The sequence below is a fragment of the Fukomys damarensis genome, unplaced genomic scaffold (assembly GCF_012274545.1).
Source record: "Fukomys damarensis isolate Sample0158 unplaced genomic scaffold, DMR_v1.0_HiC HiC_scaffold_2, whole genome shotgun sequence".
NCBI classification, from domain to species: domain Eukaryota; kingdom Metazoa; phylum Chordata; class Mammalia; order Rodentia; family Bathyergidae; genus Fukomys; species Fukomys damarensis.
Genome location: NW_022900914.1, coordinates 48,794,432 through 48,819,648, shown reverse-complemented (window position 1 = coordinate 48,819,648; position 25,217 = coordinate 48,794,432). Strand labels below are relative to the sequence as shown.

The 25,217-nt window shown below is 37.1% G+C and overlaps 1 protein-coding gene across 4 annotated transcripts in view; it reads right to left on the bottom strand.

The window, feature by feature from the left end:
* Alms1 (ALMS1 centrosome and basal body associated protein) overlaps positions 1 to 25,217 on the bottom strand; it is a 133,084-nt gene that overhangs the window by 67,641 nt on the left and 40,226 nt on the right. For all 4 annotated transcript variants that reach the window (XR_777415.1, XM_010609593.2, XM_010609596.3 and 1 more), the window contains 4 exons: positions 23,639 to 23,798; positions 6,236 to 11,374; positions 5,083 to 5,216; positions 1,912 to 3,692 (listed from right to left, as the gene is read on the bottom strand). Coding sequence is in view for 3 of the 4 variants with exons in the window: in XM_010609593.2 (XP_010607895.1) it covers positions 1,912 to 3,692; positions 5,083 to 5,216; positions 6,236 to 11,374; positions 23,639 to 23,798 (7,214 nt within the window). In the remaining variant the exon portion in view is untranslated. The remainder of the gene's footprint in view (positions 1 to 1,911; positions 3,693 to 5,082; positions 5,217 to 6,235; positions 11,375 to 23,638; positions 23,799 to 25,217) is intronic.

Below are 25,217 nucleotides of genomic sequence, written 5' to 3'. Positions count from 1 at the left end.
TAACCTCATTCAGAATGACTATCGTCAGGAATGAAAAAAAAAAAAAGATATTGATGAAGATGCAGGGGAAAAGCAACCCTTCTAATTTTAGTATATGTGCTGCTAAAGCGAGCACAAGGAACTCTTCTATGCTGCTGTTCAAAATACAAATTAGTACAGTTACTATGGAAATCCATAAGGAGGTTCCTAAAAAAAAAAAAAAAAAAAAATATGGCCGGGTGTGGTGGTGCACGCCTGTAATCCCAGCACTCAGGAGGCTGAGGCAGGAGATTGCTGTTGAGTTCGAGACCAGCCTGGACTACACAGTGCATTCCTGGTCAGTCTCAACTACATAGTGAGACCCTGTCTCAAAAAACCAAAAAAAATAAAAATAAAAATAAAACTACCATATTAACTCAACTATAGCTCTTTTTGATATATGTCTGAAGGAATTAAAAGTCAGTACTCTATAGGATACCATTTACTACAATACAATTCACAACAGCTAAGGTAATGGAAACAGTCTAGGTACCCATCAACAGATAAAGAAATATGGTATTTATATACAATGAAATATTATTCATCTATAAAGAAAAATGAAATTATGGAAAATGTAAATTATGTTAAGCAAAATAACAGATTCAGAAAAACAAGTACTGTACGTTTTCTCTGATATGCAGAATTTAACATGAGGAAGTGGGTCACGGTAGGGGAGGTGTGGGCATGATCCTAGGGACCATATATCTGATCTGACCCTTCTTCTCTTGCTTTCCATCCCACTCTCCTTCTTTAGCTGCCATAAGTTGAGCAGCTTTCCTCCACTATGCTCTTCTTGCCTTGCAGTGAGTGGACGACTGACTGAAACCTCTAAAATCATGAACCAAAACAAACCTCTCCTCCCTTAAATTATGGGTGTCAGGTATTTTGTCTTAGCAATGAAAGCTGATCAATGCAATCATAAACTATTAAATAAGAAAGCATGACTCTAGACCGATACAAATAACAAAGTGAAAGTTTGCTGAAGAATATTTACATAATTATTTTTAAAGTTTAATTGTGGTTTGGATCTAAAATGTTCCCTAAAAGTCTCATATATCCAGATATAGGATTTTGTTGGGGATGAGTCACTAGGGATGTAACCTGGAAGAGTGAATTCTTTTCTCTCAATTTTTCCCTTTTCTTTCTGTTTCTTGGCTTCCATAGAGTGAGCAGCTTTCCTCTGTTGTACCATTCTGCCCTTCTGTTTCTGCCTTAGAGCCAGTCAATCCCAGACAGAACCCTCTGCAACTATGAGCCAAAATAAGCATTTCTTCTTTTTTTGGATGTCAGGTGTTTTGTCCTAGCAACAGGAAAGTGACTGATACATTGTCTTTCATTTATCCCTGAATTGGGTTTCCTTTCCTACAGTACAACATGAAAAGTATAATCATGCCACAGTGAATTGATGTGCATTACTGGTGATGTTAACCTTAATTACCTGGTAAAATAGTCATCTGCCAGAATCCTCCATTGCAAAATTACCACTTTTCTTTGTGAAAACTAGTATTTGAGGGAAATGAAAGGCAATCAAAGAGGGGGATGGGGAGCCAGACACACATGTAATCTCCCAAAGGAAATCTTTAGCATATCTCCAACACAAAAACAAAGAATTAGTAAATTATATCACTGGATGATCAAAGATTCCTTTCAAAATAATTCAATTTCTTATAACATCTGAGTTCAGGTCTCATCAAAAGCCCTTCAAAAGTATGTATTATCTTCGCATATTCTTATTAATATACTTCTTGAAAGACTTCTAGCAGATTAGTCAGATACAACCTCCCTTAAAAAAAAAATCATACTGCCTTTTTCCAAGAACTTACATTTGCTTAAGTATTTTAAACCCTTTATAACAAATTCCATCAGCTTCACTGCTATCATAATGAGACTCACCGATCTGCAGATACCAGAGTCCCTTCTGGTTTGGAATATCCTTCCAAATCTGAAATGTTCACTTGTATTTGCCTTGAGGTTGTTATCTGGCTATTCTGAGAAGGTACAGTTTTCAAGTCCTGAACAATAGAATTACTATCTGGAAGAGGAGACTGTACAACTTGTAAGTCCAGAGGAGATTTAAGTCTTAGAAAACCTAAAGGTTCTTGATTCTGTGCTACAGATTTACTGGTCAATAATTTGGAGGCTGGTTCCAATAAACTTGAAGACACAGTTTGTAGATCAGAGTTAAACTCACTATTCATCCTTGTTTTAGAAGCAGAGTCCAATGGATAAAATTTTTTATCTAATGTTCCACTATCCAACTTGGAAGGAGTCTTGGGGCAAAGAGTGAAACGAACACAGGAAAGTGCTTTTTTATTTGAAGATGGAGCAGATGCAGACGCTGTTAATGTACAGTGACCAGGAGGTAACTGGGACATCAAATTATTGAACTTAGCTTCAACATTTATATTAGAAATGTGTGATTTAGGTGTATGTTTGTTCTTTTCTGCTATACAATCCTGACCTTGAGAAAGAGAAAAATGGTCTTTCCTCATGTGGTCATCTACACTTAGGGCTTTACTTTGATGCTGTTCAAGAAAAATGGAAGAAGGAAGATCGGAAGCTATATAATCCTGACAATGGGAAAAGGAAGAATGGTTTTCTCTCATCTCAGGATCTGTATGTGGGGGTTTACTTTGTTTGAAGAGTTCTCGCTGTTCAAGAAAAATGCAAGAAGGAACATTTGGACAAAAAGGAGAATGGTGTTTTCTCACATGGTGATCTGAAAGTGGGACTTTACTTTGTTCGAAAAGCTCTCGTTGTTCAAGAAAAATGAGTGAAGGAAGATCTGGAGTTATAGTTATATTGTTCTCTTTTACTTCTAGTGTGGAATTTGGTCTGCTCATGCTAATGAGGGTATGGTTATCAGAAAACTGAACTTCCTTGAAATTGCTACAATTTGCACTGCTACTGGGCTCAGAAGGGCTGACTTTAAAATCTGATCTTTCTAAGAGTTTATCTTCTTGATGAGAATGCTCAAAATCAACAGGTGACTTTTCTCTTTGCCTATTACCTTCTAGTGCAACAGTCACATCTTTATCTGGTGAATGATTAAATGTTTTAAGTGATGAAGGGGAAGAGGTTTTCTGTTTAAAATCTCTAGGAGGAGTTTGCTCTTCAGTGACATTAGAATTAAATACCCCCACAGATGCTCCAGTACCTTGACTACTTTCAGTAACACCAACCTTAAAAACAGAGGAATCTGAAATGCATTTAGAATGTCGGTGAGATGAAAATGTAATGGAGGTAGTAAACTGTCTCATGGGCTCAGGGGTAGGTATTTGTGTTGAAGAATGAAAATCCGCACATGCAGGTTCTACTAATTCTGACAGCCAGGGCTCTGTTTTTTCACGGGATGGCATTCGAAGATCTTTGCTGATGCTGTTATGAAACTGGGAATGACTTTGTAACTGTAAAGAATTCCAAACTCTGAAATGGGGGTTGTTTTGCTCTAGTGATTTAGAAAAATTGATGTGTCTGGCTCTCCATGGTGATGGGCACCGTCGTCCTCTGATCACTTCTGAGGGTTCAGCAGATCTAAAAACACAAGAGCGACTGTCCAATTGTGGCTCTTCAGCAGTCAGAGTACTGAAACATCCTTTTTCATGGCTTTCAATAATGATGTGACCACATACAGGTTCAGGTGTGCATCCTACTCCCCGTAGACTCTGTAAACCCTAAAAGACATAAATTGTTCTTACTTTAAGTAGTCAAAATAGCTTTTATTATGCTAATGAGTTTTCTATCAAGACTAATATTTGAACATGAAGATCATGTTCTTTTATAAATGAAAAAAGTCAAAGAATACAGCAAGAAAATGATAGTTAACTATGGAACAAAATGGCTCATAACTAAGACCACTCAGAAGAGTTCTAAAAATTTTCTACTGTATTACAACAAAGACTACTATTGCTCCCTGATAAGTATTCTCATCTCCTTCTTTTTAGTAATAGAAGTACCTTGCCCAAACTTTGGCTAACCATAAAGCCACCAAACTGGAGACATTTATCATTTCTTTTCTAGATAACTGTAATCATATGACTACGTTTAGCCTCATATGACTATTTAGTCTTCTGTTTCTTGTCCTTAAAATCTAGCTCCTGACCTCTATGTTCCATAAATAACTACCATCACCGGTATCATAATAATTACTCTTGCTATCTGTTTTTTTGTTTGTTTGTTTGTTTGTTTGTTTGTCTGTTTTGTTTTGGGTCTTTTTGGTACTAGGGATCGAAGTGAACTCCGGACCTTTCACTTGCGAGGCAGGCAGTGGAACCACTGAGCTAAATCCCTGGGCCTATTCTTGCTATCTGAAAATGGTACAAGTCACACGAAAGTTCTATTAAAAAGAAAGTTGCTGGGTGTGGTGGCACATGCCTGTACTCCCAGCACTTGGGAGGCTGAGGCAAGAGGATCCTGGGAGTTCAAGGCCAGCCTGGACTACATGGTGAGTTCAAGGACAGCCTGACCTACACGAGAGAACCTGTCTCAAAAAAAAGGCCATTTTTACATAAGCTATTATAACTGTCTTCTTTTCCTTCTTCTTTTGCAGTACTGTGGAACAAACCCAATGGCCTCACAAATGCTAGGAAAATGCTCTACCACTGAGTTATACCTCCAACCCTATAATCATGATGTTAAGTAGAGAATATCTATCTAAAGCCAGCTGGACTTCATTTGCATTTCAAGAGGTCAATTTTAAGAAAACAAAATATGTGATGTTTAGTTTCTCTGTTGTAAAACTAAATTAAAATGCAAATCAATTCTTATTTTTTTAAGAAGATAAATTTTTTCTCAATAGATGAAACTTATAGAATCTAATCCTTAAATTTTAACTTTTGACATTTAAAACACCTAACATTGGGCTGGAGATGTAGCTCAGTGGTACACAGTTGTCTAGAATGCATGAGGCCCTAGGTTAAATTATCAACACCACAAAACAAATAAACACTTTATCTAAAGATTATCAGCAACTCTGCTCTGATCACCAATGCCCAAATAAGAAATTCAATTTCCACCACCTTTGCTTTCACATTTTCAGTTTTGATTACTAGATTTCTTTTATACCTCAGACAAGTCAGGTGTTCTACGATGACCAAAAAACTCTGCCTTGATCTCTTCTACTTTCCTTCTGTCATCTTCATTTAATTCTGATATGGAGTATCCATGGTCATCAGCTAAATTATACTTCATATTCCAGGCTGAAGAGAAAGCATAGCAACACTGAGATAATACAGGACAAAAGTGGTAACTTTTCAATAATTATAAGAGCACAGAAAATCCTCAACATATGCAACTTAACACATACTACAATGCTTAAGCTCAATTATATAACAACCTATTAAAGTTCTTGAGAGATCATTTTACTAGAGTATTTTTTTTAAAACCCACATTGTACAGTATTTCTCCAAAGAAACCACTTTAAATATGGTATTAAATCACTTTTATCTTAATCTCTGTTCTCATCAATAGTTCTTTGCCTCCTCTTTTAGCTCCTACTTACAGTTGACCACTTTTACGAAAGCTCATTATTTTAAATTAATAAAACTACAGAATTCTTTGTAGAACCAAAATGTACAAGGAACAGTACAGAACTTCCTTCTCAAAGGAAGATTCCTATGTAGGCCTGAGTTGCTCATAAATTGTCTTCCAAAACATATTCCCTATAAATATTAAAGATTTTACTTTCTCTTTTAAGAGAATTCTACTTCTAGAGATTAATGAGATTACTAAATATTCTCTTTTGTAGCACAAGTCTTAGTGTGAAAAATACTTTGACATGTCTTGTTTTTTAACATCTGAGATCAGCTTTACGGATTTTATTAGAAAATGAGAAAAAAGCTTTAGAATACAGGACAATTTAGAGAAAGCAAACTGGAAGCTTCTTCTGCTCTCCCCAAAAGGATACTATAATGGGAAGATTAGGGAAACATGACAGCTTTAAGAGCTTGGAGATCCAAGCTACTTTCTTACTCTCTATGACTCATCAGAATCTACATACTTCGTCAAAGGCTGTAAACTCAGACTCACACTATAATATTCTACCTTAGCTACATTATTGCTTAAATAGTTTTTTTCTGCACTGCTGGTAGAAAATACTATCATCCTAACAAATTCTATATGAAAATAAAGAACTGCAAACATCTAAGTATAAACAAATTATTAAACTATAATATTTATAAGCCTGAACATGATGATATGACAAATGATCAAGTCTTACCTCGTGTTCGTACCCGGTATTCTTCTTCCTCTGCATTCCTCAGTATTTGTTTGGCATGATTCAACGAGGATTCACACTGCAGAAGGTTTCTTACATGTGCAGCCAGTGAATCTACACTACCACCACCATCCTCGCTCTCTGATACACCCTCTTCCTCCCTGCTATCTGTTAGGCTTGCTTTGGATGAAGTATATGGAAAGAAGTTTAGAAGAACATCTGAAACCGATCCCAAAGACTCTGGCAAATTACTGTCCCAAGAGCAGGAAGCATTTCCATCACTTGCATCACTACTTAAATCATTTTTTATGAAAGTCATCATAGGGATAATAATTTTATTCCCAATGGTTCCACTATAACCTTCAGGTTCAGACCTCAGTACAGATTTAGCTACTTCATATTGCCTAAAAGTTTCATCTAATGCCACTCTGGCTTTGCTTTCTACTTCCTGTAAAGGATTTCTAATTGCTGTTGAACTAATAAACTCCCAATTTTCAATGCCTCTCTGGCATTTTACACTTGTCTGTGTGCCAGTATCCTTCTCTATGTACCTGTTGTTTGGGTTTTCCTCTGTAAATGGCTCTCTCTGTAGCATATCACCATTAGATACATCAATTGAGGAAGGTTCCTTGAAGCAAACTACCTTCTTAGATTGTATAAATGAAATATCATTAACATCTCTGAAGGGAATGAGTGGAGCAGAAAAGTTACAACGTTTCAGTGCTATATTTTCTGCCTCCATTAAAAGTGTCCGAATTTCTTTAAGAGTTTTGGAACTGTTTGCTGTATCCTGGACTTCCTCAGAGCCAATATCTTCAAAACGTTTAGATTCTGGCTTAGTTACAACTCCATCATCAACCTGAGAATTTAAAAACATATTATTTGGTCTAAAACTGAAGTCAGAGGAATTCAAATTATGTATTAGCCTTTGGACATGTTCTGAAACAAGTTTGTGTTTCTCATCAGGTAAATAAGTACCAGAGGAAACTACTGGCAACTCAGTAATTTGATCACCTTGTCTAAGACCAGTTGAGACCTTTGGGGCATCTTTAATTAGATGTCTACCTGGCATGTCTTTCTGATAGAAAATATTTTGTTTTTCACTGTATGAAAAGGAACTAGGAGGAGATCCTGGCAACACCATTTTCTGATCAGCTGGTGCAGGAACTGTTGAAAATTTCAGTGCATCTTCAGTTAGATTTCTGTCTGGCAATTCCTGTAGATGGAAAGTATTAGATTTTTCTCTGTGTAAATAAGAGTCAGAGAGAGGTATTGGTATCCCAGTATTTACCACAGCTGGTTCGGGGACACTTGAGATCTTTAGAGTATCTCCACTTTGATCTCTATCTGGCAAGTGCTGTTGAGGTTTTTCTCTCTGGGAATATGAACTATGAAAAATTGTCAGTAATGGAGCTGTCTGGTCATTTAGGCCAATCACAGGTGAAATACTAGGCTTGTCTTTCTGTAAGTAGGAACTGCAGGTAGTTGTTGGTGGCTCAATCTTCTTGTCGTCTGGCATATTTACAGTTGAAATCTTGGGTTTCTCTTCACATGAGTAGAAATTAGATGGTAATGTGGGTACCCTATTTGTCTGATCAGCTAGTCTGGGAACAGCTGAAGCCTTGAGGGACTCTTCAGTTAGACCACCGGGCTTGACTCCATGAGAGGAGGAACCAAAAGGTCCTGTTGGTGTTCCAGCCTTCTGTTCTGCTGGTAAAAAAACAGGTGAAATTTTCAGAGCTTCTACAGTGAGATAGCTGTCTGGAAACTCTTGCGGCAAGGAAACACTGGGCTTTTCTTTATGTGAGTAGAAACTTGAAGGTGTCAATGGTACCCTAATCTTCTGACCATCTGGTCCAGAATGAACAAAAACATCTACAGCACCTTCTGTAATATTTGGCAACTCCTGCTGATGAAAAACACTGGGCTTCTCTTCATGTGAATAGGAAACAGAAGACACTGTTTGTATACTGGGCTTCTGATTAGCAGAAACCTCTACTGTTTCTGAAGCTACTTCAGTAAGATCTGGTAATTCCTGGTAAGGCTGGTATGAAATGAAGGTCTGTTCTCCCTGTGAGTAGGTGGAAGAAGGCACTATGTATATCCCAGTCTTCTGGTCAGAAGGCCCAGGAACATCTAAAATCTTCAAAGCTTCTTCATTTACATTTGACAACACTTGTTCGTAAGAAATAAGAGGTTTCTCTCTATTTGAGTAAGGGGTAGAGGACACTATTTGTATTCCACTTTTCTGTTTGGCAGGCCCAAGAACACCTAAAACTTTCAAAGCTTCTTCATTAACATCTGGAAACACATCCTCGTAAGAAACACTAGGCTTCTCTCTATTTGAGTAAGGGATAGAGGATACTATTTGTTTTCCAGTTTTCTTTTCATCAGTTCCAACAACACCTAAAACTTTCGAAGCTTCTTCATTAAGATCTGGAAACACTTCCTCGTAAGAAACACTTGGGTATAAGTAGGAAGTAGAAGGTACTGTTGGTATCCCAGTCTTTTGGATAACTGGTCCAGAACCAAGTGAAACTTTCTCAGCCTTTTCTGTTAGAGGGCTATCTGCCAATTCCCGCTGGTAAGAAATATTCTTCTCTCTATCTGAGTAGGAAAAAGATGTCACAGTGGGTGGGATCTCAGTCTTCTGATCAGCTGATTTAGGAACAACTGGAATTTTCACACCTTCTTTAGTTAGTTCACTATTTGGCAGGGTCTGCTGGTAGACAATAATGGGTTTTTCTCCCAGTGAGTAGAAAGTAGGAAATGCTGTTGTTGATTTCTCAGTCTTCAGATCAGCTGGTCCAGGAGAAGCAAAAACTTTTAAAATCCCTTTAGGTAGATGAACATCTGGCAAGGACTGCTGATAAAAAATAACAGGTTTCTCTCCAAATACGTAGGAACCTGAAGATACTGCTGGTGTTCCAGTCTTCTGTTCCGCTGCTGCAGAATCAGCTAAAACTTTCAGAGCCTCTTCAGGTAAATGACTACTTAGCAAGACAGGTTGGTAGAAAATAATGGGTTTCTCTCCAAGTGAGTAGGAACTTGAAGATCCTGTGGGTGTTCCAGTCTTCTGGTCAGCTGGAGAAGCTGAAACTTTTGGGGAATCTCTAGGTATATAACTTTCTGGTAACTCTTTTTGGGAGGAAATACCAGGGTCCTTTCTATGTGAGTAGGAAGTAGAGGTTACAGTTGATATGCCACCTTTTTGGTTATCTGGTCCAGGAGCAGATGAAACTTTCAAAATGTCTTCAGCTTGATGACTCTTTAACAAGGCCTGCTTATAAAAAATACCAGGCTTATCTATTTGTGAGTAGGAAGCAGAAGACACTGCTGATGTTCCTGTCTTCTGCTCTACCGGTCCAGGAGCAGATGAAACTTTTACAGCATTTTCTAAATTACCATCTAGCAACTTGTCCTGATAGAATACACTGGGTTTCTCTTTATATGAGTAGGGAGCAGATGTTAGAGTTGGTATATGATATATCTGGTCAGCTGGTCCAGAAACAGCTGAAACTTTGAGAGTATCTTCAGGTAAATGACTACCTGACAGAACTGGCTGGTAGGAAATAGGTTTCTCTCTGCGTGAATATAAAACAGAGGTTACTGCTGGTATCCTAGTCTTCTGGTCAGCTGGTCCTGGAACAACAGATTCTTCTGGAGACTTTTCTGTTGGATGATTATCTGGCAATTCTTGTTCATAGAAAACACTGGGCTTTTCTCTATGTGAGTGGGAAATAGAGGATACTGCTGGTGTCCCAGTTTTCTGGTCAGCTAATCCGTAAACAGCTGAAGCTTTCACAGGCTCCTTAGTTGTATAAATGTCTGACAAGGTCTGTTGGTAGGAAATACCAGGTTTTTCTCTCTGTGAATAAAAACCACCAGAGTGTGTTGTTAGTATTCCATTTTTTGGGTCACTGGGTCCAGAAGCAGAAGAAACTTTTAGAGTCTCTTCAGATAGATGGCTCTGTACCAACTCTTGTTGGTGTAAAATACTATTCTCTCTAAGTGAGTTGGAAGTAGAGGAGACAGTTACTATTCCAGTCTTCTGATCAGCAAATCCACGAAGAGTAGATTCTTTCAGGTTCGTCGCAGTTAAAGGACTTTCTGGCAAGGCCTGAAGATTCAAAGTATGGGACTTTTCTCCATGTGAATAGGAAGTAGAAGAGACTATAGTTATTCCAGTCTTTTGGTCAGCAACTGAAACTTTCAGAGTTTCTTCATTTAGAAGACTGTCTGGCAAAGGCTGCTGATAGAAAAGATCAGGCTTATCTTTTTGTGAGTAGGAAGGGGAAGTTATAGTTTGTATGCCAGTCTTCTGTTTAGCTGATTCAGAGACAGCTGAAACTTTCAATGACTGTTCAGGAATATGACCATCTGGCAAGCCTTCTTGGTATAAACTACTAGGCTTCTTTCTTTGTACATAAGAAGCAGAAGTTATATGTGGTGTCCTACTCTTCTGGTCAGGTGGCCCAGAAACACCTAAAACTTGTGAAGTCTCTTCAGTTAAATGACTCTCTGGCAACTCTTGTTGGTATGAAATACCAGGTTCCTCTCTACTTGAGTAGGAAGTGGAGCTTACAGTTGGTATGCCAGTCTTCTGGTCTGGTGCTCCAGGAAGAGCCGAAACTTTCAAAGTCTCCTTATCCTTAGTTAGATAACTACCTGGCAACTCCTGCTGGTAGAAAATATTGGGTTTCTCTTTATGTGAGTAGGAGGGAGAGAGGACTGTTGCTGTCTCAGTCTTCTGATCAACAGATCCAGACACAACTGAAACTGTCAGTGACTGATCTGCTAGATGACCATCTGGCAAGCTCTGGTGGTACAAAATATTGGACTTCTCCCCATGTGAGTAGGAAGGAGGAGGTTCTGATGGTATCCCAGTCTTCTGCTCAGCTAGTTCAGTAATATGCGAGACTTTCAGACTTGCTGTAGCTTGATGACTATCTGGTAAGGCCTCCTGATTAAGAATATCGATGGGCTGACCAGTAGTATTTTTTTGAGAACTTATAGCCGGCTGAGGCAAGTCCTCGGAGGACAAGGATAAATGGGATCCAATGTCTGAATCTCCAGAAGTGGTAATACCTGACTGCAACTTGGACTGAATAATTTCACCTTTGTCTCCTTTAGAGGTATCTCCTAAAGAAAAAGATATTCGTTAATATTAGACATTTTGTTCAATTTAAAAACCTTTTTACACTGAAAAAAAATAAGCCAACTTTCACCACCTTGAGCCTTTAAGTTTTTAGAAATGAATCCCATGTAAATAATCATCAAAGGAGACAAACATGTATGAGACATTTATTACAAAGCAAACTAAAATGAAAATCATCAACAGAATGTCTTAAAATAGCAGTGTATCTACTTAGCCACTATAATACTTCACAGATCTTAAAATTTAGATTTATTTTTAAAACTTTCAGTGACATGGGAAAATGCTATTGGGTCTGGGATTTGATTTCAACCTATTTATAAGCTAAATGCCTACTGTGTCAGCAATGCTGCCAGAAGACATAATTTCCTTAGAGACAAAGACTTGCTATGACAAAGGATTATCACCTCATCTTCAAGGGTTTCTCATGCCCTTAAGTCCCATGGGAGCAATGCAACATAGATCAGATGTATGCTATCCATCCAATGGGTTTGACTGATTCTCCTTGTATAATGTATGTGTGTGTGAGCATGTATGTGTTTGTATATATGCATACACACACATACACATATATAAATAATACCTTACATATAAGTAAACTGAGTTTCTAAGATAACTATAGGGCCAGCAATTTAGCTCAGCAGTTTGGTGGCCTGCCTTGCAAGCGCAAGGACCCGAGTTCAATCCCCAGGACCCCCCCAAAAAAATCAGATAACTATATATCAGTGCTTCTCAGTGTGGTATCTAGCTAACTTGCAGATTCTGGTTCAGCATATCTGTAATGAGACTTGAAATTTCCCATTTTACAAGCTTCCTAGTGATACCCAATACTATTGGTCCTTAAATCACAGTTCTGAGTAGCAAAGATACTTAATTTTTCTAAAGTTTGTAGAGTAAATGACAAAATCTGATAATTTAATCCTTTGATTCTAATTCTAAACTCTGAACTACTTCCACTACAACTGACTACCCTTCTTTAAGACCAGTGTTGAGCTTAAAAAGTATACCTGAATACAGAATGATATGGGTTGAGTAGTGAATTATACAGTAAAGGAGTTGAAGTATTAAGCATTAACTCTTCAAGAAAACTAAAAGTAAGGGCCAATGCAGGCTCATGCCTGTAACCCCAGTCTTGGGAGGCTGAGGCAGAAGAATGATGGATTTGAAGGAAGGGAGGGGACAAAGGGAAGTGGGAGAGGGAAGGGAGGGAAAAGGGAGGAAAGCAAAGGAGGAGGGTGAAGCAGAAGAGGAGAAGGAAGCGGGAGAGAGAAGAGAGGAGGAAAAAGAGAGGGAAGCAAAGAAGGAGGGTAAAGCAGAACAGGAGAAGGAGAAAGGGAAAGACAAAAGAGGAGGAAGGAGACAGACATGGGAAAAAGAAGAAAAACTACAAGTGAAGGAAAATGTGTAACTGCATTATAACCTGAGAAGGAATAAGGATTACAAATATGTGTAACAAATAAAATAGGCTCAAAAAGTTAATAAACAAAAAATTAACAAGATAAAATTTTGTTTTTCAAAATGATTTCCTAATTTTTTGAAGATTTTACATCCCTTTGACCACTACGAATTATTAGTGACATCAAGAAGGGGCCAACATGACATAAATGGTCAAGGAGTTAAGATATACAGTACAGATCCTTGAAAGATATAGAGGCTTACATAAGATAACAATATATGTATGAAGGTCTTAGGAGGAAGGAAAAGATTAGTAAAGAAGCTTTGAAGAACAACTATTGGGTAAGCTGTTAAAACTGCAAAAGAGATTTATAGTGTTAAAGAAATTCCCCAATGGTTCTATGTATACTTGCAGGTATATACATACTTCACACTCATAGAAATAACTGTGGTCATAAATCTATTATCAGTTTAAAATGTTTGTGGAGGAAAGGAACTCATGATAATGGATAGCATAGTTTGCATCTGTATTATTTATCCCTGTGAGAGAGAGATAAACATACTAAGGGGTGAGCATTACAATATCACTGCATACCTAGTGCGTCTCTGGATATAAATTTTCAAACTGAGGGTGGGTTGAAAGGAGTTTTGACCACGAAGAGGAACAGAGCTGTCCAGAAAGAGACTATGACAAAATTGCATATCTCTGGAACTGTATGCCTTGCTGAGAGGAGATTAAGACTAACAACCTGGCTAGGATTTGCTCAAAAACCATTCCCATAGGATGAGAAAATGAAAAAATGGAAATAAAGTGTTTGTAAATGGGGAGGGTAGAAGGGGGTGAAGGGAGGGCAGGGACAAGAAAAAAATGAGAACCAAGATGTGTCATGTAAAGGTACAAGATCCCAATGATGAATGTAACTGTACTGCATACCTAAAATGTACCAATAAACTCAATGAGAAGAAAAAAAAAACATTTCCATAGGAACCAGACACTTATTAACATAGAGGACTTCCTTTAGAAACAAAGACAGCATATTATTTTTCAAAATATAATCTCAAGTCCTCTGTGACCTGACTAAGGATACAAGTAAGTCCTTTATTTTTCACAGACAAGATGCATGGTCCGGGGATTTAGCTCAGTGGCACCGCGCCTGCCTTGCAAGTGCAAGTGCAAGGTACTGATTTTGATTCCCAGTACCACCAAAAAAAAGAGATGTAATTCCAGATGTTCATTTTATGTATCACAATGAGCTTCTTACTAGTCACTATTTCAAGTAAAGTATAAAGGGGTATTAATACTGGCACACACAAATAAATTAGTTTTTTGGTTTTTTGTTTTTTGAGATGGTCTCACTATGTACTTCAGGCTGGTCTCAAACTCACAGCAATCCTCCTCCTGCCTCAGCCTCCCAAGTGCTGGGATTAAGGGCATGTGCCACCACGCCCAGCCTGCACACACAAATAAATTAGTATGTTTCTCAATATCCAGACCTCTAATTTAGTCACTACTATGAGGTATTGGTTGTCTGTAAAGTACCTAGTGTGTACAACAAGTAGACTAAAATTCCTGCAATTTTAAGGACAGTAGTGATACTTTTAAGTTGGTCTTTTTTTTTTTGGATTTTACTCCTGATTCTTTTTTTTTTCAGCTTTAATTGAGTTTATTGGTACATTTTAGGGATACAGTACAGTTACATTCATTGTTGGGATCTTGTACCTCTACATGACAAGTCTTGATTCTCATTTTTTCCCCTTACCCCTGCCCTCCTCTATCTTCACTATTTTTCTTGCTATGAATTATTATAGATAAGTCATTTTATTAAAAATTTTAATGATTTTTATAAATTCTTAAATATTATTGATGACTAGATAATTATTACAATTTTATCATGAGATCTGATCTCCAGTACCTTGATAGATGTTTATATAATCATTATTTAAAACCTAAATTTTCTCTTAGACTATATTACATGCACATTATACTTTAAAAAGTATACAAAGTGCCTGCATAGTGACACTTCTTGTCCTATTGATAAACATGTCATTTTAAAAACTCACAATACAATATCAAGTTATGAGTTTTAGTAACTAATAGGGCACTGATTGGTAAAATACAAATCACATATACAAGTTTATATTACAATCTAATACTTTTGTTATTATCGCTAAGTTTTTTCTTCTTTTTGTACCGGGGATCGAACTCGGGTCCTTGCACTTGCGAGGCAGGCCACCAAACCACTGAGCTAAATCCCCAGCCCCACTAAGTTCTTTTTCAATGTGAAAGTGAAGATAGGTATGGTAAGAGGATCACGGGACTCTTCTGTACACCTAAATGGGCAGGGGCTTAAAAACCTGATGAACTGCTAGTGTTGTGGAAAGTTCATGAACTCTGCACTCAGATATCAAATGTAACATGTACTATTTCCTAACCGAATAACCCCGGGAATTTCAGTTTAATCATATCACCTCACAGGATTATAGATATTAAATGAGATCATATATGGAAAGTACCTGGCAAACAAAGAGTACACCTTTACTTACAGAAGTTCCCTGTGAGACAGGAGGAAGGTATAATGCCAGGCTTGCTTCTAGTCTCCTTATCAGAAAGAACTCTCCTCCTAAAGTCCTGCCCCAACCAAAGTCTCACTTATTCTTTAAGACACATTCACATATTCCCTCCACGAACTGATCAAACTGCTCCTTAAGGGAGAAGATACCCAATAAAAAAATAACCTAAGTAGTAAAGCTAATCCCAACTGAGCGTTAATCAAAATTCTAACAGGAATATTAATAAACTTAAAATAAATGGGTTAATCAGCTTTAGTTATTGAAAAATGTATATAGAAATCAAAGCATCATGTGTTCAACTTAAAATAATAATAATTAGGGTTTTTTTTTTGACGTTGTTGTTTTTTTGGTACTGGGGATCAAACTCCAGATCTTACACTTGTGAGGCAGGCAGTGGCAACACTGTGCTAAATCCCCGGCCCAGGCAAAAGAGCCATCTTGTTTGCTTTCGGTTTTTTGTTTTGTTTTTTGGTACCAGGGATTGAACTTAGGACCTTTCACTTGCCAGGCAGACATGGAGCCACTGAGCTAAATTCCTGGTTCTTTGGAATTAGGAAAAAAAAAAAAAAATTTAAAATACCAGCAATCGAACTCAGGACCTTAAGCTTTCTGGGAAATCTTTCCTGCTCCCAGAGAAGCAGAAGTGCCAGCATCACATTCCAAGACCCTGGACAGATCCAGCATCCAGTTACCAGGCCCCACGAAATGGCTTTGACATTCAAGAAAGGGGTTCATCATAGCACCAGGGTTATTAAAATTATTAAAAAATTATTTTAAAATAATTGTTTAAAATACCTATAGAAACCTGTAATACTTAAGACACTGTAATACTAGTACAAGGACAAACAAATAGATCAATGGACAGAATAGGGAGCTCACAAATAGGGTCCCACAATCAGTCATCTGAAATAGAGGTGATGTTAAAGGAAGAAAAAGAATGCAGCTATGAAAAGTCCAATATTTTATTATGTGTGGGGCCTTAGGCAAGTCATTTAACTTCTCTAAGATTCATTTTGTTCAAATATCAAGTCAAATAATATCTGTAGTCATCATCATGAGTCAAATACAGATAGGAAATGATAATAGTATGATACAATTATGTTATATAAATATTTTAATGAGTAAAATGTTTAACAAACTAAGGAAGTAAAAAGTAAAAGTTATTATCAGTATGTGATGGAACCACATATTTTAGGAGAGTTTCAAGGCATTCGTGTCTCTGTCTTCCATAATATAGGTACAATGGTGCACATTCTGTAGCCTGAGACCCCTGAGCTTATGCAGTACTCTTTCAGAAAAATCTTTACCTCTCTTCCCACTCCCATAATCCCTCATTTGATAATTTCTAACAAAAGCTAAAAGATAATCATATCACTTAAAAAGTTCAATTTTCATTATGCAAAAATTCGTGTATCCTCCATTCCAAGACAAAAGTACACAAACTCACATTTCCTTCATTCTTCTTGGAAATAATTCTATGGACAATCATAAAGATTCTGAAAAGTGAAAAATGGGTGGCTGCCTAACTAAGGACCTTTAAACAGGAAAAATAACATGGTGAGTTTTCTGGGCTTTCTTTTCAATTCTTATATATTTCAGGCTGGATCCTACAGAGGCCTACAACCTTTAACTACTACCAATAATAGGGACAGGGACAGGATAGACTATAAAAGAGGAAAGAAGTCAAAGAAAAGCCTCTTGTTTGTGGTCCTAAGTCCAAAAAGCAGGCAACCCCAGCAGAGACTCAGTAGACAGTTCCACTACCTACTTCCCACTTGGCAGTAACAAGGAAGCAAGCTTGCTCCATCCACCCGAGCCAGCATTGGAAGGAGAAAGAGAGAGGAGGAAGAAAAAGAAAGGGGGGAAAGAAACCAGAGAACCATACCATAGTAAAGTTTATGTATCCTATTAGAATAAATTTAGTATATACAAAAAAGTATATTCTGATAGGTTAAAATAAGTATTTAAGAATCCCAGAAGCATTACTAAAGAATATAACTTTAAAAAACAACCCAGAAAGTCATTAAAGAAATTGTCACTTGAGAAAATATTCACTTAGTGAAATAAAAAGCAGTAAAAAAAAAAAGACAAAAAGAAATGAGATAAAGAGAATAAGTAAACCAGAACTTTTAAGTCCAATCATATTAATAGCAACATTAAATAATTAATCATATCAAAAGACAAACTGTCAGACTGGATTTAAAAATTTTAAAACTTGAAATGTAACTATACACTTATTACAGAAGATATATTTTAGATCAATAAATACAAATTAGTTGAAAATAAGGGGATGAAAGGTGATAAACCATACAAGCAATAACTGTTAAGAATGGAGTGAATATATTAACATAAGACAAAATAGACATTAAAACAAAAATGTTACAAGATAAAGAGATATAATGTATAACAACAAAAAAGTCAATTCATCAGGAATGTATAAACAAATATGGACTTAACATCATAGTCTCAAAATACATTAAGCACATATGAAAGAAAAGGAGTAAGAAACAATAATGGTTGAAAACTTCAATAACCCTACTTTCAAAACCGGAGAAATCAATTAGGCAGAAGATGAACAAGGATACAGAAGACTAGAATCCATAAGTAAACTCAGTAAAACTAAAAAGCTTCTATAGAACACACCACCTAACAACAGCAGAATACAGATTCTTCTCAAGCATAAACTGTATATTCTACATGATAAACTATATGCTTGGACATAAAAGAAACCTCAATAAACATGAAGTACTGAAACTATACAACATATATTTTTCACAAAAATTAGAGTAAAAAGGAAATTTACAAATATATGAAAATTAAACAATATATTCTTAAATAAAGGGTCAATGGAGAAAAAAACAGTGGAAAGCAGAAAATACTTTTACATTAATGAAAACAAAAATACAACAAAGACTTAGGAAATGCAGCCAAAGGAGTGCTTGAAAATTTATCAATTAAAATAAACACCTATATTTTTACAAAATGGTGTGGTAGTGTATACCTGAAATCCCAGCTGCTTGGGAGGTTTAGAAGGATTGCATATTTCAGGCCTGCTCAAGCAACTTAATAACATCCTGTCTTGAAATAAAATTTCAAAGGGTTGGGGATATAGCTCAGTGGTTGAGCATAAAAGCTCAGTATTAGAGGCAGGGGGAAAAAGCCAAACAAGATATGGTGGCACATGCCTATAATTTTGGTATTCTGGAAGGCTGAGGCAGTATGACTGAAAATTTGAGCCCAGTTTGCACAACTTAACCACTTAGCAAGACCTGTCTCAAAAAAAACAAAAACAAAGGCTGGGAATACAGCTCAGTGTGAAGGGTCTCGGTTCAATCTCCCCAGCACCAGTACCAGTACCACTACCACTACCACCACCACCGCCATCGCCGCCGCCGCCGCCACCGCCCAACCCCCCAACACCCACACACTAATGTCTCCTGCAAGAAAAAAGAAAAGGCAGAAACTAAACACAAAGGAAGTGGAAGGAAGGAACTAATTAAAAACTAATGTAGAAAAAGTGAAAAAAAATCCAAAAAATTAAAAGAGAAAAATGGAGTAAAAAGTACAGAAGCAAAGTCTATTTCTTTGAAAATAATTAGCTCATCTCTCCAAAAACAGCAGCAAGAAATTTTAAGTTACTAAAATTGGGAATAAAACAAAGGGTATTACTACCATTCTTACTGATATAAAAAGGATTATACAGGAATATTATGTTCATTATATGCCAACAAATAGATAATCTAGCTAAATAGACAACTTTCACTTAAAACACTTATTACAAAAACTGCCTCATGACACATTAAAAACAGCAGAGTAAAATTAGAGGCAAAATATTGCCTCTCTAGAACCTAAACTTGAGACATTTGGAAAAAAACAACCTCATGAGGAAAAAAGAATCAAAAGAGCCAACAGGGCCAGGGATTTAGACCAGTGGTTCCACTGCCAGCCTCATAAGCTCAAGGTCCCAAGTTTGATACCATGTACCAAAAGAAAAGCGGAATTGTTTTAAAAAGAGCCAACAGAAAAACTGAAAACTACATAGAAACTAGAGAAACTGAAGACAATGCAGAGAAAAAAAATGCAGCTGTCTGGAACCTCCAGCTTCTGGGGAAGGTGACTTGTCTCTTAACACAAGAGAGTTGGCAGCCCCATTAAGAAACTGTGGACTGGTCTGAGAGTGTGAACCCAAGAAAATCCCATAATTATTTTAAACTGCAAACACAGCATTGAGTTTTTCTCTGAAAGTAACTCCTTCCACATGGCAGGTTAGAGAGGGACAAGTAATCCAGTGTAGCAACCACCATATTTGAGTGTTTAATCAGGAGTCATTTTGGGAAGGGTTTGTTAACACGTTCAAGATAGGGCCATAATTCCTGTCTACCACCAGTGGTATAAGTGTGACTATCCCATTAAGTGACTTTTTATTAATTTTACTAATAAAAAGATTGGTAACAGTGATTAGACCCATTTGTACCACCAATGGTACAAGCCATCCAATGGGACTGTCATGCACGCACCACCAGTGGTTCAAGGCAGCAGGAATGTGTTAAGATTGAGTGACTCTGGGAATCAGAAGCAACAAAACGAATATACTTCAGGACTAAGTCAATATTTTCTAATAATAACTCCCAATGTCAAATAGTCTCAAGTCCCCAATCAAAAGATACAGACTGGACAACTGGATCAAAAAATGAAACCCAATGGTACACTACATATGAGGCACATGTAAACCAGACATGAGGGCATACACCTGTAATCCCAACACTCAGGAGGCTGAGGTAGGAGGATTGCTGGGAGTTCAAGGCCAGTCTGGGTTACATAGTGAGTTCAAGCCCATCCTGCACTACAAAGCAAGGCAAGACCCTGTCTCAAAACTTAAAAGAAAGGGTAAGAGGTCACTGTGAGATGTGTCAAAGCCTGGACATCTGAGGACACAATCCAGTCATTTGGTGCAAGCACACAGGGGGCTTCATTATGAATCAGATAACCACAAATGTGCCACACAACCTGCAAGTTGCCCAGAATGTTTTGTCTTACTGTGTCTAAGCTGATAAAAACTACTGCAAATGCTTTGCAAGAAAATAAAGCTTGATTCTTGCTTTTTGTAATGTCTGCTCCATGTGTGTTCTTTTCTTCAGGAACCTTGCCTGACCCAGCCTCCCTTCAGCCCACCAACCTGGACAAAAAGAAAAATAGAGAGAGACATATAATCCAAAAATAAATGCATACAATCAAAATTAAAGGATGGAACCCTAAAAGCAAGCAAGAGTAGCTATCTTATTTTCAGATAAGGTGGACTTTAAGCTAAAACTGATCAAAAGAGACAAAAATCACTACACAGATAATCCCCACTTAACCAACCTGTTTAATGATGCTGCTTGGGCTTTTGACCATTTTTTGGCATAGCTCTGTACAACTTGTTCATAGAGTCTCAATATCTTTTTTGGTACAGTACACTTTGTTTTTTTGTTGTTTGTTTGTTTTTTGGTACTGGGGATCAAACTCAGGACCTTGCACTTGCAAGGCAGGTGGTGGAACCACTGAGCTAAATCACTGGCCCTAGTACATCTTGTTTATACAGTACAGTAATTTTTACTGATTGTACTGTACAGCACTGTAGGGACATGGGGTACTGTAGGTAGGGAAAAGAAAGAATGAAGGCCTCAATGAACTTTATTAAAAATGAATAAGGCAGTTTTGACTTCTGCAGTAGTAATCCTGGATTTAGACTTAAATCCAAACCTAGGAAATCATAAAGATCAGAGCAGAAATTAGCAAAATCAAGACTAAAAAGCAATACCAAAAAAAATTAACTACTTCTGCAACCAGACTATAGCAATTAAAAGGGCAAAGGCAGCAAGATTCTGCGGAACTAAAAAGACAAAGGGCAGCTAAACTCAAGCAATTAGGAAGACAAAGAATTACAGCAATAAACGGTGCTCGGAAAACAGATTATCTCCATATAAAGAAGATTGAATCTAGACCTATGTTATGGTTTGGGTCTAGCTGTCCCCCAAAGCCTCATGTGACCACATGAGGCTTGATCTAGAGTGTGTAAAGCTAGAATTGATTCAGAATGCAATGCTAGGTCAAGGGCGCTAGGATTAAGGGGGTGAGTGCTACCTGCCTTGTGTGGTCTGAATAAGATAAAAGGGGCAAGGAGATGCTATTAACTCTATTATTACCTTTGCTGTCTTGTGTGTGCACCATGTTGTTTCTGTTCTGCAACACTAGTTTGCCATCCCAGCCTTAGAGCCAGCTGATTATGGACTGAATCCTCTATGAACTGCAGGCCAAATAAACCCCTTCCCCTCTAACTTTGGGTGTCAGGTATTTTGTCTCAGAAAAGAGAGAAAAGTAACTAGCACATCCTATATCACCACATACCAAAATAAAAGTAGAATGATTCAAAGATGTAAATATTAAAACAAAAACAATCTACCATAAGATAAAACAGGTAAAACTCTTGAAGACTTGGGTATAGACAAGTACTTTCTGAACACAACCCCAGTAGTACAAGAAATAACATCAAGCATCAGCAAATGGGATTATATCAAATTCAAACTCTGCACAGTAAAGGAAACAACCACTAAGGTAAAGAGACAACATACAGAATAAGAAAAAAAAAACTTGCTAGCTACTCAATGTACAGAGGACTAATATTTAGAATATATAAAGAACTTTAAAAAAAATCAAATTCCTCAAATAAAAGACCTAATAAAAAAGTGGCCAACTGCCAGGGATTTGGCTCAGTGGTTCCTCTGCCTGCCTCACAAGTGTAAGGGCCAGAGTTCAATTCTCGATACAAAAACAAAAAAACTTCCAAAAAAATGGGCAACTGAGCCAGATGTGGTGGCACATACCTGTAATCTCAACACTCTGGAGGATGAGGTAAAACATGAATTCAAGGCCAGCTTGGGCTATTTAGTCAGTTCAAGGCAAGCCTGGAATACACAGCAAAACCCTGTCTCAAAAAAAAAAAAAAAAAAAAAAAAAGAGCTGTAGATTTAGCTCAGTGGTGTCTCTACCTGCCTCGCAAGGGCCAGGTCCCAAGTCCAATCCCTGATACCAAAAAAAAAAGAAAGAAAGAAAAAAAATAAAAGTAAATTTTTAAAATATGGCAACTGAAATGAATAGACACCTCTAAGAAATACAAATGACCAATAAATACATGAAAAAATGTTCAGCATCACTGGTCACTTAAGAAATGCAAATTAAAACAACACTGAAATTTCATCTTACTCATGAAGGAATCAAATAACAAAAAATGATGGTGAGGCTTTGAAATCTATAGTACAAGTAATTTAGAGACAGAAAATAAATTTAAGTTCTTGTGGTCTATGAAACAAATACTTCCTTTATACCAACTTGTAATAATTAATGAAGCATATTCCTGGATATCAGATGGATATGGTTTTAAATCAAAAGATGATATTAGGGAATAAAATAGGCTTGTACTTTCATTACTATTTTGTAGAAAATATATTTTCTATATTATTTTGGTCTCTAAATTATTTGTACTTTAGGTTGCAACAAATTCAAGCCCAACCTGGGCTACATACTGAGTATAAGGCCAGGCTGAACTATATAGTGAGACCTTGTCTTAAAAAATCAAAAGTAAAAGCAATATAAACACAAAAATAGTGGATGCAATTAATCAAGTAGAGAAGAAATTGAGAGGGATCAATTTTGAGGCAGAAAGCAAAATTATCTGCTAAGGCAGGTAGCAAGCTATAGAAACAGGTTAGCAGGATTTAAGGAGTAGCTCAGTGAATAATTAGAAATTATTCTAAAGTGATGAGTAAATGAATTAATAGGTAATTCAGAGAAGAAAGGTGAGTTTGGAGATAATGATTTTAGAATACTATCACCCTAGGAAAAGTTGGTGGCATGGCTCAGTCCATGTCTGAGGCCTCAGAACCAGCATGTAACTCCCAATCTGAGTTGACAGGCCTGAAAATATGGCCAAAGAACCTGTTCTGATAGGTAAGGGAAAAAAAAATGGAGTCCTAGTTCTAGGACAAAGAACAAATGTGCCTTTCCTCTACCTTTTTCTTGTATTTAAGCTGACTATATAGACCCACATTGGTAAGGGCAGATCTCCCTTATTAGCCCATTTACTGAAATCTCTTCAATGGACAGCCTCACAAATGTATATAGCAATAATGCTTTACCAATTATCCAAGTTAGCCTTTAATCTGATCAAATTGCCAGAAAGACATAGCAAGGTATTTTCCATAAGCTAGCTGTAAGGAGGACATTTAATACTACTTATTTCTACATACCTGATAAATGTCTGAGACTCTTTGAAACAGTGTCAGGAGAGAACCGTAACATTCTGAGATTTGAAGAACGATGTTCTGACTCTCTAGTTGGTTCATAAGAAATAAATGGAGGCAGTATAGATGAAAAAGACTGATTAATGCCCAGATTAGAATGACCTACCTATGGAAAGAGAAAAGAAATAAAGAAAATATGATTATATTAATTGCATACTTCAACTGCTAACAAAATCAAACATTATTTTTTTTTTTTATTGAGTTTATTGGTACATTTAGGGATACAGTACAGTTACATTCATTGTTGGGATCATGTACCTTTACATGGCAAGTCTTGATTCTCATTTTTTCCCCTTACCTCTGCCCTCCCTTCACCCCCTCCTCCCCTCCCCATCTACAAACACTTTATTTTCATCTTTTCATTCTCTCACATTTTTTTCTTTTCCCTTTTTGTTCTTCCCCTACGTATCACACCTTCCCTACACCTTTAGCTCCTTTCCTCCCATTTCTAAATGTCAGTAATCTTATTAGAATCTTATGCATTGTTGCAGAATATTCACACCAGGGAAACTATTTGGTATTTACACATGTGGGACTTATTTATTTCACTTAGGAGTATATCTTCAATATGTATCCATTTTCCTATGAATGAATCTATTCTCTCGCTCTTTATGGCTGAGTAATATTCCATTTTATAGAAAAACCACAACTTCTTTATCCAGTTTCCAACGGATGGGCAAATAGGTTGTTTCCAAGATTTAGCTATTACAAACTGTGCCGCTATAAACATGGGTGCACATACTTCTCTGTGATATGATTCTTTTAGTTCTCTTGGAAAGATACCCAACAGAGGGATGGCTGGGTCAAATGGAACCTCCAGTCCAAGCTCTTTGAGGTATCTCCATATTGATTTCCATAGTGGTTGCACTAGTCTGCACTCCCACCAACAATGGAGGAGGGTTCCTTTCTCCCCACAACCCCGCCAACATTTGTTATTGTGTGATTTCTTGATAGCAGCCATTCTTTGTGGGGTGAGGTGGAATCTCAGTGTTGTTTTCATCTGCATCTCTCGAATGACCAGTGATGTGGAACATTTTTTCATATATTTTCTTGCTGCTTTCACTTCTTTGTATGAGAAATGTCTGTTCATTTCGGATGCCCATTTTTGGATCGGGTCTTTATATTTGGGGGGACTGATTGTTTTGAGTTCTTTATATATCCTTGATAATAGTCCTTTGTCTGAGGTACAGCTGGTAAAAATTTTTTCCCACATTGTAGATTGTCTCTTAGTTCTGCTAATGGTTTCTTTTGAAGTACAGAAGCTTTTTAGTAAGATGAGATCCCAGTTGTTGATTCTTTCTGCTAGTTCCCGTGCTACTGAGGATTTGTTCATAAAGTCTTTTCCTATACCAATGTCTTCCAGAGTTCTGCCTAACTTACTTTCCAGCAAGTTTAATGTTTCTGTTTTAATATTTAGATCTTTAATCCATTTGGATTTTAATTTAGTGCATGGCGAAAGATAAGGGTCTAATTTTAATCTGTGACAGGTTGATATCCAGTTTTTCCAACACCATTTATTAAAGAG